The sequence below is a fragment of the Paramisgurnus dabryanus genome, chromosome 14, assembly GCF_030506205.2.
Source record: "Paramisgurnus dabryanus chromosome 14, PD_genome_1.1, whole genome shotgun sequence".
Taxonomy (NCBI): domain Eukaryota; kingdom Metazoa; phylum Chordata; class Actinopteri; order Cypriniformes; family Cobitidae; genus Paramisgurnus; species Paramisgurnus dabryanus.
The window spans coordinates 19,734,178-19,750,775 of NC_133350.1; the positions used below are offsets into that span (position 1 = coordinate 19,734,178).

A 16,598-nucleotide genomic window follows, 5' to 3' on the forward strand; every position below is an offset into this window, starting at 1 on the left:
TCTGTCTGTCTGTCTGCCTGCCTATCTATCTATCTATCTATCTATCTATCTATCTATCTATCTATCTATCTATCTGTCTATCTATCTATCTATCTGTCTCTCTATCTATCTATCTATCTATCTATCTATCTATCTATCTATCTATCTATCTATCTATCTATCTATCTATCTATCTATCTATCGTTCGTATCTGTCTGTCTCTCTATCTCTCTATCTCTCTATCTATCTATCTATCTATCTATCTATCTATCTATCTATCTATCTATCTATCTATCTATCTATCTATCTATCTATCTATCTATCTGTCTATCTGTATAATACACAGATACAAACGAACGCATGCGCACCCACGCACACAAACACACACAACTATGTGAGCGTACTAAGTGCAAGCAGAGATTACTGTAAGCATTGTCTGAATCATATTTTGCTGACCGGTTAAATTCACTTATCTCTAATCTGTCCTATAAAGGAATCCAAGTGCCGTGTGCTTGACTTTCCAGACTTTAGCAACCTCAATCCAAACAATCCAACAGGCTCAAGAAAACAATTTGACTGTCATGAACGGAACAGAAGGCCCAGACTTTTATGTTCCCATGTCCAATGTGACCGGCGTGGTACGCAGCCCGTACGAGTACCCGCAGTTCTATTTAGCATCACCGTGGGCTTTCTACTGCATTGCTGCTTATATGGCCTTTCTCATCATTACCTGCATCCCTGTGAATTTCCTCACGTTGTACGTGACCGTCAAAAACACAAAACTCCGGACACCTCTGAATTACATCCTTCTCAACCTGGCTGTTGCCGACCTCTTTATGGTGTTTGGAGGATTCACCACAACGCTCTACACGTCCATGCATGGATATTTTGTCCTGGGTCGTGGGGGATGCAACCTGGAGGGACTCTTTGCAACGCTCGGCGGTGAGATTGCACTGTGGTCGCTCGTGGTCTTGGCTTTTGAGAGGTGGGTGGTGGTCTGCAAGCCCTTCACGAAATTCCGCTTCGGGCAGGTCCATGCCACCTTCGGCGTCGCCTTAACTTGGATAATGGCCTGTTCTTGTGCCATACCCCCTCTCGTCGGATGGTCTCGTTATATCCCTGAGGGTTTGCAGTGTTCGTGTGGGGTGGATTATTATACGTTAAATCCTGAAACTGAAAACGAGTCTTTTGTCATCTACATGTTCATCGTTCACTTCTCAATTCCTCTTATCATTATTACGTTCTGCTATGGCCGCTTGCTCTGCACAGTCAAGGTGGCAGCCGCCCAGCAGCAGGAATCTGAGACTACCCAGAGAGCGGAGCGTGAGGTTACCCGTATGGTCGTCATCATGGTTATCTCATTTCTAACATGTTGGCTACCCTATGCCAGCGTCGCTTGGTACATCTTCACCCATCAAGGCAGTGCATTTGGCCCCGTCTTTATGACCATCCCAGCATTCTTCGCCAAAAGCTCCGCGCTCTACAACCCACTCATTTACGTCTGTATGAACAAACAGTTTCGTCACTCTATACTATTAACTGTGCTTGGTAAAGATCCTTTCCAGGAAGATGAAGACACTTCCACCTCTTCCTCCAAGACCGATAAATCAGCCGTGTCCTCCAGCTCGGCATCCACTGCCTGAAGGCCACTTATACAAAACGTACTATTCTGCTGCATGCAACTTACAAATACTTTTGAAAGAAACATTCAGAAAGGGTAGATGGAGTGTTTGTGGTCACATCAAAACAGATGTGACTGGGTAGGTAACTAAATATTTGTGCAATTATATACACACTGTTAGACTGGGGTGGTACCCTAAAATTTATGTACATTAAGGATCTATTGTGTATCTTTAAAGGTGCAGTTAATTTAAAATTTACCTGGTACAAAATTGTTCCTTAAGATACACAATAGGACCTTAGGTTGGGGTACAAAAATGAATCTTTGAAGGTACCACCCTTATTTTTTTGACAGTGTATATGCAATTATTAGTTATATTATTGCATAAAAAGAAAAGTACTTCAAACTAATGTGGTGACAAATCATCACCAAACAAGAGAAAATGTATAATTCAGTCATGCAGCATTAGTATCGCACTGTTAGGATTGAAAAGCTTTCTCTATGTCAACCCAAATCAAGTGCGAATGAACAACGTGTCCTGAATTGATTTAAAATGCAATGCAAATGTATTGTGTGTAAAGAGGCATGCTAAATTATTGAAGCATAATAAATAAATGAATGAACAAAAGATTTCTTTTTTACTAAATGTAAGGGACAATTTAGTTTTTAGTATTTATTTAAACACATTAAGTGCAGTATTGCTATATGCATTACAATGACTTTAAACGGCAAACTTGACTTGTCTTGTGGTAGTATGCAAATATAATAAAATATTAAACAACGTACTGCGACCTTCACTGTGTTGTCAAATAATTTCTAAACCGTTTTTGTGCTGTGCCTTCCAACAACAGACGCCTATGCAACTCTGTAAAAATGACCTTGAGGTAACTATAGCAACCGAGAAACCTCCTATACTCCCCTCCCCTCGGTGTACAACAGAATACAAATTCACAAACCTTCAATAACTGATGAAAATGAGATGATGGATAGATAGATGGACAGATACACTCTTAAAAATAAACGTGCTTGAAGGTTCTTCAAAGCAATGCCATGGAAGAACCTTTTTTGGTTCTTTAAAGAACCATTTCCTTTATACATTTTTATAATCCTTTTATCACTTTAAAGAACCATTTAGACAGAAATGGTTCTTTTATGGCATCGTAAAGAACCTTTTTAAGAGTGTAGAGAGAATTTTCTTGTTATAATCAGGATTTTTGGAAGTCAGCATACGAAATTAGAAGGTAACAGTTGTATGTGTCTGTATCCTACATCCATTTCATTCTCCAAGATGTAGGCCTCCTATTCCTGGAAACAGCAGTGGGACTAAAATGAGGTCATAATAGCATCCATTCACACCAGATATCTTAACTAACACCTTGCAATTTTAAGTTGAATTAAGCCATTGTTATGCTACATTAGATAGCTCTAAATCATATTTTAGTATTAAAGGGCACATGTCACAAGACTTTTTTTAAAGATATCAAATAAATCTTTGGTGTCCCCAGAGTACATATGTGAAGTTTTAGCTTAAAAATACCATAAAGATAATTTATTATAACATGTTAAAATTGTCACTTTGCAGGTGTGTGCAAAAATGTGCCGTGTTGGGTGTGTCCTTAAACATGCACTAAATGGCAATGGTGTGGTTAGAAACTGCAGATTAAGGGGTGGTATTATCCCCTTCTGACATCACAAGGGGAGACACATTTCCATGAGCTCATGCTTGTAGAGAATGGTTTACTAAAACTAAGTTACTGGGTTGATCTTTTTCACATTTTTGTAGGTTGATAAAAGCACTGGGGACCCAAATATAGCACTTAAACAAGGAAAAAGTCAGATTTTCATGTTATGTCCCCTTTTAAATATCCACCTGTTTGATACATTGACCTGATAAAACCAGCAGCTCATAAACTAATCCTAATAATCATTTTATATTCTATTTACATTGAATTAGTTTCATTATTTTTTCCAAATACAATCAAGAAACATAAAGGATATACTTTAAAGGTCAATAATGCTTGACATTCTGCCCTTTTATATAAAAATTAAAGGTTGCAATCAATCCTTATCCCAAAGTAGTCAATAACCTTTCAGTGGTACACAACAGACCTAATGCACTTCTCTTTAAGTATTCACATCATTCACTTATAGAAAAGCTCCGTCTTATTCATCCGATAACCCAAAAGGATCAGTTCTCACTGGATTTTGAGAAAGAAGTTGACTCTGTGGGTAGTTTATTGAATCTCTTTTCCTTCACCTTTTGAACTGCCAAGAAGATAAAGTCTTTGTTCTCTTCTTGATTTTTTTCAGACGTGTTGGCAAAGTGTCAGTGAAGAATCTACCGCATTAAACACCGTCTCTGCCTCCCACACACACACTGAATATTTTACAGACCAAGATATCTTCCACTCCACTTGTTAACTAGTCAGCTTCCTCCATGTTCTACGTCTCAGTCAAGGTTTAAATTGAATTTCACCACACCCACATGAGAAAATCTAGCAGTGTAAATGTCTCTCAATGGCCATTATTTTGATGCCCTGAGAGAATGGCATTATTGTGTTTCTTGCAAAAGTTGCATATTTGTGAAAAAAAGTGTCAGTTTGTCAAATAAGATTACTTCAGTTGAGATCCTGTCTATAAAATTTAGGCTAAAGTCTCAATCTAAATGAGATTAGGAACATCAAAGTTTGATATCAATTATTGATTTCAATCATGACCTTACTCAGTAAATATTAAAGATATCAAGGTTATATTCAGAGGTGGACACTACTTAAGTATTTTTACTTTCTACATAAAAGTACATTTTTAAGTATTCGTATTTTATCAGCGTTTTTTTTCTGTGGAAAACATACATTCCAAAGCATATTGTCATAATTTTTACTCCGCTATATTTTATAATTTTACGTTTTTGGTTTATATTTAATATTTAAGTACATTTAACATAGTTTTTTTTTTTTACTTTACTTAAAGGGGCCATGGCACTTTTTTAAGATGTCAAATAAATCTTTGGTGTCCCCAAAGCACATATGTGAAGTTTTAGCTCAAAATACTATATAAATAATTTATTATAGCATGTTAAAATTGCCACTTTGTAGGTGTGTGCAAAAATGTGGCGTTTTGGGTGTGTCCTTTAAAATGCAAATGAGCTGAAGAAATTCAAACACTGATTACAATGATGGTGGTTTGTTGCAAGTAAAACTCAATTGTGCTTTTCTCTGTACTAAATGGCAGTGCTGTGGTTGGATAGTGCAGATTAAGGGGTGGTATTATTATAATAAGAGCTTCTTATGACATCATAAGGAGAGCAAAATTCAAAGACCTATTTTTTCGTGTGCTTGTAGAGAATAGTTTACCAAAACTAAGTTACTGGGTTGATCTTTTTCACATTTTCTAAGTTGATAGAAGCACTGGGGACCAAATCATAGCACTTAAACATGGAAAAAGTCAGATTGTCATGCCATGGCCCCTTTAAGTAAAAAGTACTTTTGTACTTTTACTCAAGAAAAGTAAAAGTACACAATGTTTATGTAATTAGGTATTAAATCAATTTGAATATGCAATATAAAAGGAATACACAGGATGATTCTATGCTTTAGAATGTAGTGAAATTTTTTTAGTAAAGTACATTTTTTTGCAAGACAAACACTCTGATTAAAGCACAGATGCTTGAAAATTTACTTAAAATACTCAAGTAGTGTCCGCCTCTGGTTATATTTGCACAGAATGTTCTTTACATCACATAGGATTATTTATAAAGAAAACACTGAATAAAAAGGTAGGATGGAAGTTGTTTTAAGACACAAAAGTAATGACGGGCATTTTCTTTAGTAGCAAATTAGTGCTCATTTAGTGTTAAAATATATTTCAGAAATATAACTTGTCAGTTATGAGCTAAAGTCACTAGCCAGCTGGCCAGTAGCCCGGTTTCATTTTCTCACCAAAGTATTTTCACTCATTTCTTATGCTTGCCAAGTGTTAATTCTGAAACCTCACATGGAGGCTGAGAATTAAGAAAGACCATTAAAATGTGTATATATATTGTTTTATTTTCTGAACATTATCATCATAGTTTAATTTCATTATCCCTTCATTCTTTTAAAATGATCACCTCTGAATGTACACATACTGCAAACTGTCAAAAATATACAAACAAATGCAGGCTTGTGCTATACTCTGGTCAAATGTCTAAAAAACAGTGGCACTGGGGAAGAGAAAGAAAAGAGAGAGAGAGAGAGAGAGAGAGAGAGAGAGAGAGAGAGAGAGAGAGAGAGAGAGAGAGAGAGAGAGGACATTGAAAGTGTAAGACATGCACAGTAGATGTCTGAGCACCACATTGACTGAGCTGCTCGGTGCATGAGAGGGGCTCTCTGTAACTGAAGGTTTTTATAATTGAACAGTAATCCAAAAGGCTGTCCATTGTTAAACAAAACCAAGAAAAACAAAGAAACACCAAGAATGGTACTGTTAGGCACATAATCGTTTTCTTTATACATAGTTGTCAAACTCTGTAGAACTGCTAGCATATTTATAAAAAGGGTCATAAACAACTGAAAATGACTTTTAATGGAGAGAAAAAGCAATCATTCTTCTGCTGTTGAGAGTTAAAGATGTTCAACCATGAGAAAACACCAGACGTCAAACAAATAATTTAATATCCAGGGTCCGCGCAGTCCTTGGATGAAGGCTCGTGTGGGGTCTGCGCATGGTGTCCGTCTCCATTAGATGCTGAGGTCTTTGGGGCTGTCTTTATAGGGTTTCCTCCTTGGCTCATATGCGTTGTTGTTGGCTCTACTGTAATTGGATCGGAGCGTGCTGTAGTAGTCACTCGGCTGGGATCTGGCCTCCTCCTCTTCCTCATCTGGGAATCCTCTAACGGGAGTCAGTTCTCGACCGAGACTCCTCGTTCGGTACGCGCTGGCAATCGGAGACTCGGCTCTAGGGTATCCAACCTGCCTGCCCTCACCTCTTAACGGAGAACGTCCCCTCAGTAATGAACTGTAGTTCCGGAAGGCTGAATCGGAGTCGGGTGTCCTAAGGCGGGGTAAGGTGTCGTCACGGGACGGCCCACGGAGAAGGGTAGATTGGTGGTAGGTTCGCTCCATAGGGGAAAGGTCTTCGAAGTAGCCCGGAGGATCCCTCGGTAGGGTGTCTTCCAGACTTAGCCTGTCCATGGCCGGGAGCTCCCTAAAAGCCGGAATACTCTCGAGGCGAGACGGAGGAGTTGGAGGAGGAGGTTCCTTTAAGACCACATCCAGCCCTGGGTCCGATTCACCATTGTAGGGTTCATCCGAATAAGCTGCAGGCCGCCTTGAGGGAGATTGGTGCCGGGAACGGTAGGGTGATCTATGCCGGTGAGGCGAGCTGTGCCGATGACCGGATCTGTGGGGGGAACGATGAGGTGAACTGTGCCTGCGGGGAGGAGAAGAGCGACGATGATGGTGCCTGTCGGGTGAACGCCCATATCTACGGCCATGTCGGCTGTCCAAGGTGTTTTCGGCGCTCCGAGTTCTGCGCCTCTCCGGGGAGCGATGCCTCTGGTGTTGATGTTGATTGCGGTTTTTATGATGATCCGTGCTAGACCTCTTCTTCTTGTGAGGCTTCGAAGTTCCACCATCCCTTCCGTAACCCCTATTCCCGCTCTTCTTGTCTGGCGATCGGTGTCTATTGTTGTTGTTGTTGTGGCGGTGGTTCGACCGGTGGCCGTGCTGCTCCCGGTGGCCCGGCTCCCGCGACCTCTGGTCGTCGTATCGTGATGGTTTGTGAAAGTCTGGTGGATAGCTGGACTCCGATGGTGGGTGGGGCCGTCTTTCGGGAGGAGCTGCGTTCATTTGCGAAACAGTTTGTGCACTGGCGCCGAGGCCGAGGCCGTTGCCGTCGTTGATGCCGTCTGTAAGATACGAGTAATTTTGAGTAACATTGTCTGATCAAATGCCATGTTAATACATAACATAGATATGCTTTTCGCACTTTAAGCGATTGCTGGTTAAGCTATTATTACCAGTGTCTCTGTAATGGCACTGAATGTGATAATGACTGAAGAAAATTATGTGCCAATTATTCAAGCAGCAATTAGATACAGCATTAGTGCTGATGTAGATGATAATGATACTAATCTGATACCATGACAACACATGCATTTAAAACGCTGTTAAAACTGATGCACTGGTTTGTGAAAGATAACCGTGGATAATTAGCCTGATATGGAGGTAATATGGATGTAACAAACCTGATGTGCGTATATTGTTCAAACTTGCAGTTTCCATGACTCTCTGAAGATGTTAAAAACTACAACTTTGAGCTAAATATATCAGATTTTTTTAAGAGAAAACCTAACATGCTTCAGATAAATCCTAGGAGGAATCCAAACCATACTAAAATTCAGCATAAGCTGGTAACTAGTGGGTCAGCTGGTTTTCCAAAAATAGTCCCCTAGGTTACTTTTAATAGCAGGGGACTATTTTCAGGTGCTGCGTAATATCATTGCGCCTGCTGCAGCCATGTTACAGCAGCAAAGTCCTTGATTATTACGCCAGAATGAGAGTATAGCTCCTAGCCATATCTGCCTAGAAAATCGCAACTTTTAATTTTCTGTCGGTCTTACTACACAATGTAACTACAGAAGAGTCAAGTTTTAAATAGGAAAAATATTGAAACTCTTTGGTTATGTTTAAGCGCGATGCTAATGGTCTAATCAGATTCAATGGATTATGCTAAGCTATGCTAAAAGTGGTACCGCCAGACCCGGAAATCAGCTGAATGGATTCCAAAACGGTAAAAATCAAATGTTTAACTCTAGGGGAGCTGGAAAATTAGCATATTTTCAAAAAAAGTGGCGTGTCCCTTTTAAGAAGTTACCCATGACCGTGTTTGCCGGGTGGCAAACGTTCACAAAAAAAAAAATGACGAGAAAATCAACATTAACACCACCAAGTAATTAAACAACTGCATTCACTGATGAAAACGTTCGCATCTGTGGGGATGTTGTTGTCGGATGTAAAAAATGAACCCACTCATTCAGATCACAATGTCAGGTATGGTCACAGCACTGGCAATGCATTCTGTGTAAATGAACTTGCGGGGGACAGAACAGTTGAGTGGAAGCACACAGAACCGCCAGAGATGTGATGAGACGAAACACCGGATCTACAAACCGTGGTCTGATTTTGGTAGAAAGCAGGTTCTCCTGTCTTTTCAGATCTCATACAAGCAGCGACTTGCGGAGCAACCATCGCTAGGGGTGGAAGGAAGAGCCCATAACAACAGAAAGAGATAAGATAAAAAAAGAGAAAGAGAAGCAGAATATTTAGATCCCTGAAACAACAATCATGAGAGAGTTATGATCTTTTGCAATGGAAACAGTGTTTATTTTATCAATTAGTCAAAGATAGAGATTGTCCATAAAACACCCCCACCCTTAAGTGAAAAATCAACGGTAACAGAGATCCAGAACCACACACACACACACACATACACGCTCAGCAGCAAATTAACCCTTAAAGAGAGATGCCTTAACAAGAACAACACACACACACACACACACAAATCATCTGAAGCAGTTTACATAAAGAAAATAAACGTGATGCGACATGAAAGAGAAAAATGAGAAAAACAAGTACAAAATGGTATAAAAATATACAACCTCACAGAGATATCATGTTGGTGCGGGGAAAGGACAATATATCACATTCTGAACTCGACAGAATACATGAATGAACATCTTTTTTTTTAAATGGCAAAGAATAAAAATGAACTGTGGGAAATTAGTACATGGATTTTCCATAAATATTATGGAAAATGAAAAGAAACAACATTAAGATATTCACTGACATCATGCGGCACTGACATTATGCTCAATAAGTGAGTTGCTTTTCTGTCTGTAAATGAAAGAACGCATATCTTCCTATATGAATCGGTGAACCATCAGAGATCGCAAAAAGAAGCAGTTGACATGTACAACGTGCAAAAAGACCTGTGAATATGTCGGACAGTACAGTATCGTGAGCTGAAATGGCTAATGATACCAGAATGCGTTTGCAGTCATCGAGTCACCCTTCTCAGTAGCTTACATTCACCTTTAATAAATATCATAAATATGTTACAACTCAGTGACCTCCTGAATGGATGAAGGAGTTTATCAAATTTTTCCTCTGAAAAACAATAAACGTATATATCCAGTTTTAGACAAGTTAATCGGTCTGCTTCCTCGCTCGTGAAGTATTATGAAAAGCTTGTGCCACAACCACCAACACCCAAAAGCCACATATCCCAAAGTCCCCTAGGCTAGCCCGGTGTACAGAGGCAGAGAGGCGCGAGTGGTAGGCCCGTCACCCGGTAGGAGATCAGAGGAGAGGGCCAGTGCGCAGAAAAGAAGAGGTGGCCGTTGAGGGACATCTCACGGACTGAAGACAGGGGAGAATGGGATGTTCTCGTAGATTGACCCACCATATTCTGGCACGGAGCCGTCGCCCCTCCTTAGGACCAGGTGGACTTTTCGCCCACCGTTTTTGATCAGTTCAATGGCACGGGCGTGCTTCATGCCCTTGGTGCTCTCGCCATTGATCTCCAAGATCTCATCTCCGACCTGAGAGTGTGTGACAGAACCAGAACAGAGTGAATAAATATAAAGCGTTATCAAAACTAAATTCGGCCATCTACAACAGTGACATTCAGCAAACATTGTCATGCACGGGAAAGATGAAGGGAAAATTTCCTTTGTTCTATTTTTCTTCCCTGCCTCCGGTTATCCGTCAGCCGTTGTCGCCAGGGGAATATACGATTTCCACAAAAAATGGGTCTTTGGCTGACAGCTTGCTACGCTTCACGGAGTTGGTGTCCTAACTCGCTGAGCTCAACACAACAGCCCTGAAATTCATTCCGTTGCAATGATGCTAACGGACAGCTGATGTCTCCAGTTTCATTTTCTCTATTATAATGAGTTTGTTTAAATGCACAGCGGATAACTATCAAAAATCTGCTTATTATAGAAACCAGTTTACATGCAAATCAATAAACCGGCTATGCAGAAAACTGCGTTTACATTAGAGCCCGACCGATTTATCGGTTTGCCGATTTTATCGGCCGATATGAGCCTGTCGCAGATATATCTGTATCGGCCTATAAGCTGCAGATATGAAGCCGATATGAACGTTCCTTACAGAAGACATTAAATGCTTTTGAAAGATGTAAGAACTTGTTTGTCCAGCAGAGTGCGCCCTACTGGTTGCTAATGGTGACCCAGGTCACTCACTGTAGTGACACCCATAGATATGTATATAAAGGCTAGATGGCTCAAGGCGGAGTCAGCTGTGTCGTCACTTGGCGGCCATCTTAGGTCAGTGCTGCCATAGTGCTGCTCCCTGCTGCTGTGGACGGAAGGTGAGTGACATACGCCAACTAAAATGCTCGTAACTTGCTGAATTCTTGACGGATTTACAAACGGTTTGGTTTTTTACAAACGTTATTAACGTGGCTATAATTATGGATGCTTTAACATGTTTCATGAATTTTTTATTTATTTTTAGTATACGTATTCAGTGTCATAGGTACATCTTTGACGTTTATAACAAACCAATCCGTTTGAAAATCGGTAAAAAATTAAGCAAGTTATGGTCATTTAAAAGTACCTGCATCATTAAAACTCGATGCTACGAGTGAGCGAGCGCCCTGTCCTAAGATGGCCGCCAAAATGCGGACGTTCAACTCAATTGGCCATCAGCGCGGACGAGCCATCTAGCCTTTATATACATATCTATGGTGACACCAGCCAACCCCCCTTCACTTCAGTAAGTCCCTCAGTTCAGGTGGAGGCAGCCACGCGGTTTCTTCACAACATTTTACACCTGGTATTAAGACGCGCTGTGGTCGATTGGATTATAAGTGGGCGAGAAAGACACATACCGGTTTACATTTGGTGTTTTTAATCCGTCTCTTTTGTCCACTTGCGAGTTGTTTAAAACGCAAGCGGAAGAAATGACGCGAGGCGGAGAAAGGACGCGCTTTAACTGCCGCGCAGTCTGTGGGAGTCCAGCTGCTTGTGCTGTTACTGAACATGCTCATTTCAAAGCAATTGATTAAATAAGTTCGCGCAACTTTACACCCTCGTTAAATTAAAGAGGCGGAGAGAAGACGCTAAGTTTTATAAAAGTTTAAAGTCCCGGCAGAACACTGTGGGTTCGTGTTTACTGTAGGTTCACACCAGCCGCGGAAGAGGCGGCAAAAACGCGTGAACCGCGTCCAGTTTGCCGCTTGAACATTTTGAGTTTACTCGCTTAATCCGCGCGTGAACGCCGCGCGTGAAATTCTAGTCATTCGAGAAATTCACGCGGAAATCCGCGTCATGGGAGGGGCTTCTGCGACTCCGCGGAGACTACACCACTCCGCTCGCTTCCTGTAATCACGTCACTACTACAGCAAGCTCCTGATTGGTTAACGCGGCGCGGAATTCCGCCAAAGTTCAGATTTTTGAACTCGCGCGTTTCCCGCGGCAACGCTCAATTCGCGCGGAACGCCCGGAACGCCCCGCGCCTTCCGCGCGTTCCGCGACATCCGCGCCGCGGCTACCGCGTGTACCGCGCCGCAGGATGCCTAATCGCGTGTTTGCATTGACTTAACATGTAAATCATCCGCGCTTGCCGCCTCTTCCGCGGCTGGTGTGAATCCACAGTTATAAAAACGTTGTGCAGTACATTAGACATTAGCCTACATCATTATGTTGTCAGCAAGTCAAGCATTGTCGTCTTAACGGTAAATTTCTAATTAATTTGTAAAGTACATAACTTATTGTAAAGCTAATAAACAATGACTTTATACGTTTCCATTTTCAAAATAAGCCCAATATAACATTATTCTCGTCAAAACTGACAATCATTTAAGTTATATGTATTTTGTTTTGTTTGTGTTTTAAAGTTATTTATAATTAGTCAAGTTTACTGTTTTGTGCACTTATATCAGAATCATTTTGGATAATAAAGTTTATTGTTAACTTGTAAAACACACCTGCCTATATTACATATCTTTGTCACGTCATTTTAAGTGTTTGATCACCACATTTGTGAGTGATCATTGCAAAAAAAAGTATTTATATATAGTATATTCTGTTAATGTATATAGTGTATTATATGTACAGTAGCCTGCTGTAGTATAATATACTGTAGTATATGTGTATTGTACTATAATATACACATAAAGAATATCGGCCGATATATCGTTATCGGCCTTTTTTTACTCCCTAATATCTGTATCGGCATCGGCCCAAAAAAATGCATATCGGTCGGGCTCTAGTTTACATGGTGTAATTTTTTTTTCCCGGTTTCTCTGCCAACTGCTTTAGTTGAGCAGAGACTTTTTTGCTTTACTTTGCGCTTACTTCCGTATGTGACGTGTTTCTTTCACACCCGGAGACATGCGCACATGAACAACACTGCGAGAAAGCTGGTTAAGGTGTTTACATGCAACGTGAATTCAGATTAATGACCAAAAAACCACCTGTGTCGATTGTTTTTTGCTTACGCCGTTTATGGGCTTTCCCCAATAAAAGAAAAGCGTTTTATGGGTTTACATGACTCCACAAATTATCAGTTTATTAAGCATAATCGGTGTAAGACTGTGCATGTAAACGCACTCAATAAGAAGTTTTATATTGAACACTATAACATCAATGACATTTAAAGGGACACTACATTTTTTTGAAAATATGCACATTTTCCAGCTCCCCTAGAGTTAAACATTAGATTTTTACCGTTTTGGAATCCATTCAGCTGATCTCCAGGTCTGGCGCTAGCACTTTTAGCATAGCTTAGCATAATCCATTGAATCTGATTAGACCATTAACATTTCGCTAAAAAATAACCAATATTTTTCCTATTTAAAACTTGATTCTTCTGTAGTTACATCGTGTACGAAGGCCGACAGAAAATTAAAAGTTGCGATTTTCTATGCAGATATGGCTAGGAATATACTCTTTTTCTGGCGTAATAATCAAGGACTTTGCTGCCGTAACATGGCTGCAGCAGGTGCAATGATATTACGCAGCAGCTGAAAATAATCCCCTTGGTTACTTTCAATGGCAGGGGACTATTTTCTGGCACTACGTTATCATACGTATCATTGCGCCTCCTGCAGCCATGTTACGGCAGCAAAGTCCTTGTTTATTACTATGCTAAAAGTGGTACCTTCAGACCAGATCAGCTGAATGGATTACAAAACAGTAAGAATCAAATGTTTAACTCTAAGGGAGCTGAAAAATGAGCATATTTTCAAAAAAAGTGGAGTGTCCCTTTAACTTTGCTATACACAAAGCGTTTCAGAGGAAAGCAATGAAGTGATCCTTTTGGATTCTGAACAAAATCTCAGATCTGACTACATGAATAATAATGGCAACCTGGCAAAGCTTATACTGGGTCAGCACTCTTCTACAGACTTTTTTAATTTAATCATCGATTCTGTTTACTCTTCAAATTCAGATCCAAATTCAATTCAATAAATATAATTATTCCTCAATAATTCAACTTTGAAAGTTGCACATACCCTCATCTTTCCATTTCTGACGGCTGCTCCGTCCTCTGCTAGTCTCAGGACATACAGGTCCATGTTGTACTCTCGACCTCCTCTGAGGCTGAAACCAAAGCCTTTATTGTCTCTCTCCAGATCCACAGAGTAGAACTCAGCATCCTAAAACACACACACACCAAAGTCAGTGATGCATCTATAAATATTTTTAGCCATACTACCATTTCATCAGAGCCGAAGCGGGAAGCCACCTGCAGGAAAGTCACATATATTCGATACAAGCACCATCTGGAGAACAGCATGAATAATTGATTTGACTCTGGAGGTATTTCTGGGCGAGCGGGAAAGGGCTGGAAAGGGCCATCACAAGGCAGCAGCATGCTCAAAGCATATAACACCACCTCAGTGTCAAAATCTGAGATGGTAAAGGGAACATCTAGTGAGATGTGCTGTACAAATTTGGTTTTTAGTCTTCTTTTGGTTTTGACAAACTTGCACGGCCTTTCTCAGGGGAAACTTTGGGCAAGGATATCAATACAGACGGGATATGTAATAAGCGCTGTGCAATGACATACCTGATTTGAAGGTTGCGTTTGTGGGCCCGGAGGAGCCAGAGCTTGTGGAGCTTTGAACTCATAAGACTCCTGTTTTGGTTTAGTGTTGTTTCTGGAAAAAAACATAAATTTGTTATTTAATGTGCATTTACGACAAAGTCAATAAAGACTTTATTTAATAGTGTTGGTTTGTACCTTGGCTCAGGTGCAGATTGCTGCTGAGGGGTGTGTGTGGTAGTTATGGTCGCAATCTTCTCAGCGTTGGTCAGCAGTGATGCATTGGAGGACTCTGTGTAAGAACAACAGAAATATTAAGGAAGATAAAAAGAGCTTTACTTTCATGACGCACCATTACCCATGATGCATCAGCAGCGTGTTCCCGTAAAGTGGGCCCAGTGGAGCAGGTATCAGAGGGCCGTTTTCTATTCAACTAAACATTAGTGCACTGTACAGGCACACCCCAGCAGGGCAGTAGGAACAACTGTACATTTGTCATGCTGTCGGAAACAGTGCCTGTGGCTTTTGTCTTATATATCACTATAATATAGCCCAGTGACCTAAAATCGTCTTATGCCTTACACCCAATTTCCCCCATGTATCCGTAATCACAAATCACTAGCTACCCTCTCACTATCAATTAAGCTTGAGTTCAAAAATACTTCACCCAGAACTGTAAATCCTATTATTTCTCACTCTGCGTAGATCAAACCCATATGACTTCCTTTCTTCTGTGCAATATAAAAGCATACAGTGACCAAGGGCTGTCAATCTCCAAAAAGTGTGAGTACGTGAGACCTTTACTCATTCCCCGCCAGCCTTTATTTAAAAAAAAGTTTCCCATCCAGCATTTTTTGGTTTTACAAAATGCTTTAAAGGAAAATTTTCTTCTATAGACAGTTTCATCGGATGCACATGCGTTGACGCGATTATGCATCTGGTCCGTACTTTACTTCCGGTTTCAGTTTTTTTAATGGTCTGACTAGTTACTAAACTGAACTATTGAACAAATATCTCGTCGAAAACAACAAATGTTTTGGTTTCCTAGGTAGTCTACGTGTTGTTTATTTTGCTTGTTATATAAATAAACAACTACTAGGGATGCTCATATCAGTTAATTTTCCCGACCGACAACCGTAGCTTCTAAACCGAACATTAACCGTTAACTTATAAGATTTTAATATGAAATTGTCATTGAGTAAAAATACAGTTGACGGTTGTCTGTGAACTAGTAAAAACAAAAGATTTAATTTGAACGTGCAAACAGCAGTGACAGATCAACAACAGAATCAGGATTCATTACATTATCAGATATTCACGCAACATTACCTTATTAAAAAGCACGCGATCGGTCTAGAGGATTAATATCCAAAAAGGGCAGATTGTCTCCGTTTCTTCTACCACAGTGGTCATTTCTAAAGCAAGATGCTTTTCAGAAAGTTTTGCTTTTGCGTCGTCTTTCTCCGTTTGTGCAAAAAGAGAGATGTTTATGTTCAGGGTCAGAGGCCATCACCGAAAGTCTGTCCGGATGTGCGCGAGACGGAACGCGTCATCTTGCGCGGACACGCGCGCGTCTCCGTTCAGCTTCCAAACACGCATACAAATGATTTCTCATACAAATGATTACTTTATCAGACCGTCAGGGCAGCAATAATTTGTGTCATTTACAGGACATTCACAAATTACAGATAGAAAAGTGGCTAAATGTCTGTCGGCTCATGACTACACGCACCATGTATTAACAAATATTTTTTTATTTTAACTGATAATGTTAACCGGTCATAAATTCTTACCTTCGGTTAACGGTTAAACGGTCAATGTGAGCATCCCTAACAACTACAAAGAACTTTGTTGTTATTTATTCTTATCGGAGTTTACCGGAAGTTACGTGTTGATCACAAAAGACGCTTGTTTATGTTGTTACTGCTGAAACCGTCTAT

At 40.4% G+C, this 16,598-nt stretch overlaps 2 protein-coding genes across 7 annotated transcripts in view; one reads left to right on the top strand and one right to left on the bottom strand.

Moving 5' to 3' along the window:
• The first annotated feature begins 305 nt into the window (after positions 1-305).
• On the top strand, positions 306-1,853 carry rhol (rhodopsin, like). The gene has a single exon (XM_065241477.1). It carries the CDS (start codon positions 561-563, stop codon positions 1,620-1,622), a length of 1,062 nt encoding a protein of 353 aa, XP_065097549.1. The 5' UTR covers positions 306-560; the 3' UTR covers positions 1,623-1,853.
• Positions 1,854-5,626: 3,773 nt separating this feature from the next.
• The window catches only part of magi1b (membrane associated guanylate kinase, WW and PDZ domain containing 1b), a 155,521-nt gene continuing 144,549 nt past the window's right edge, over positions 5,627-16,598 (bottom strand). For 5 of the 6 annotated variants that reach the window (XM_065241473.2, XM_065241471.2, XM_065241472.2 and 2 more), the window contains exons 19-23: positions 14,857-14,950; positions 14,683-14,773; positions 14,126-14,269; positions 10,043-10,181; positions 5,627-7,487 (exon numbers count right to left, since the gene is read on the bottom strand). In XM_065241473.2, the coding sequence (XP_065097545.1) occupies positions 6,319-7,487; positions 10,043-10,181; positions 14,126-14,269; positions 14,683-14,773; positions 14,857-14,950 (1,637 nt within the window). In that variant the 3' untranslated portion in view covers positions 5,627-6,318. Of the gene's footprint in view, positions 7,488-8,751; positions 8,832-10,042; positions 10,182-14,125; positions 14,270-14,682; positions 14,774-14,856; positions 14,951-16,598 lie in introns of all 6 variants that reach the window. The other variant, XM_065241476.2, reaches the window with a different exon arrangement.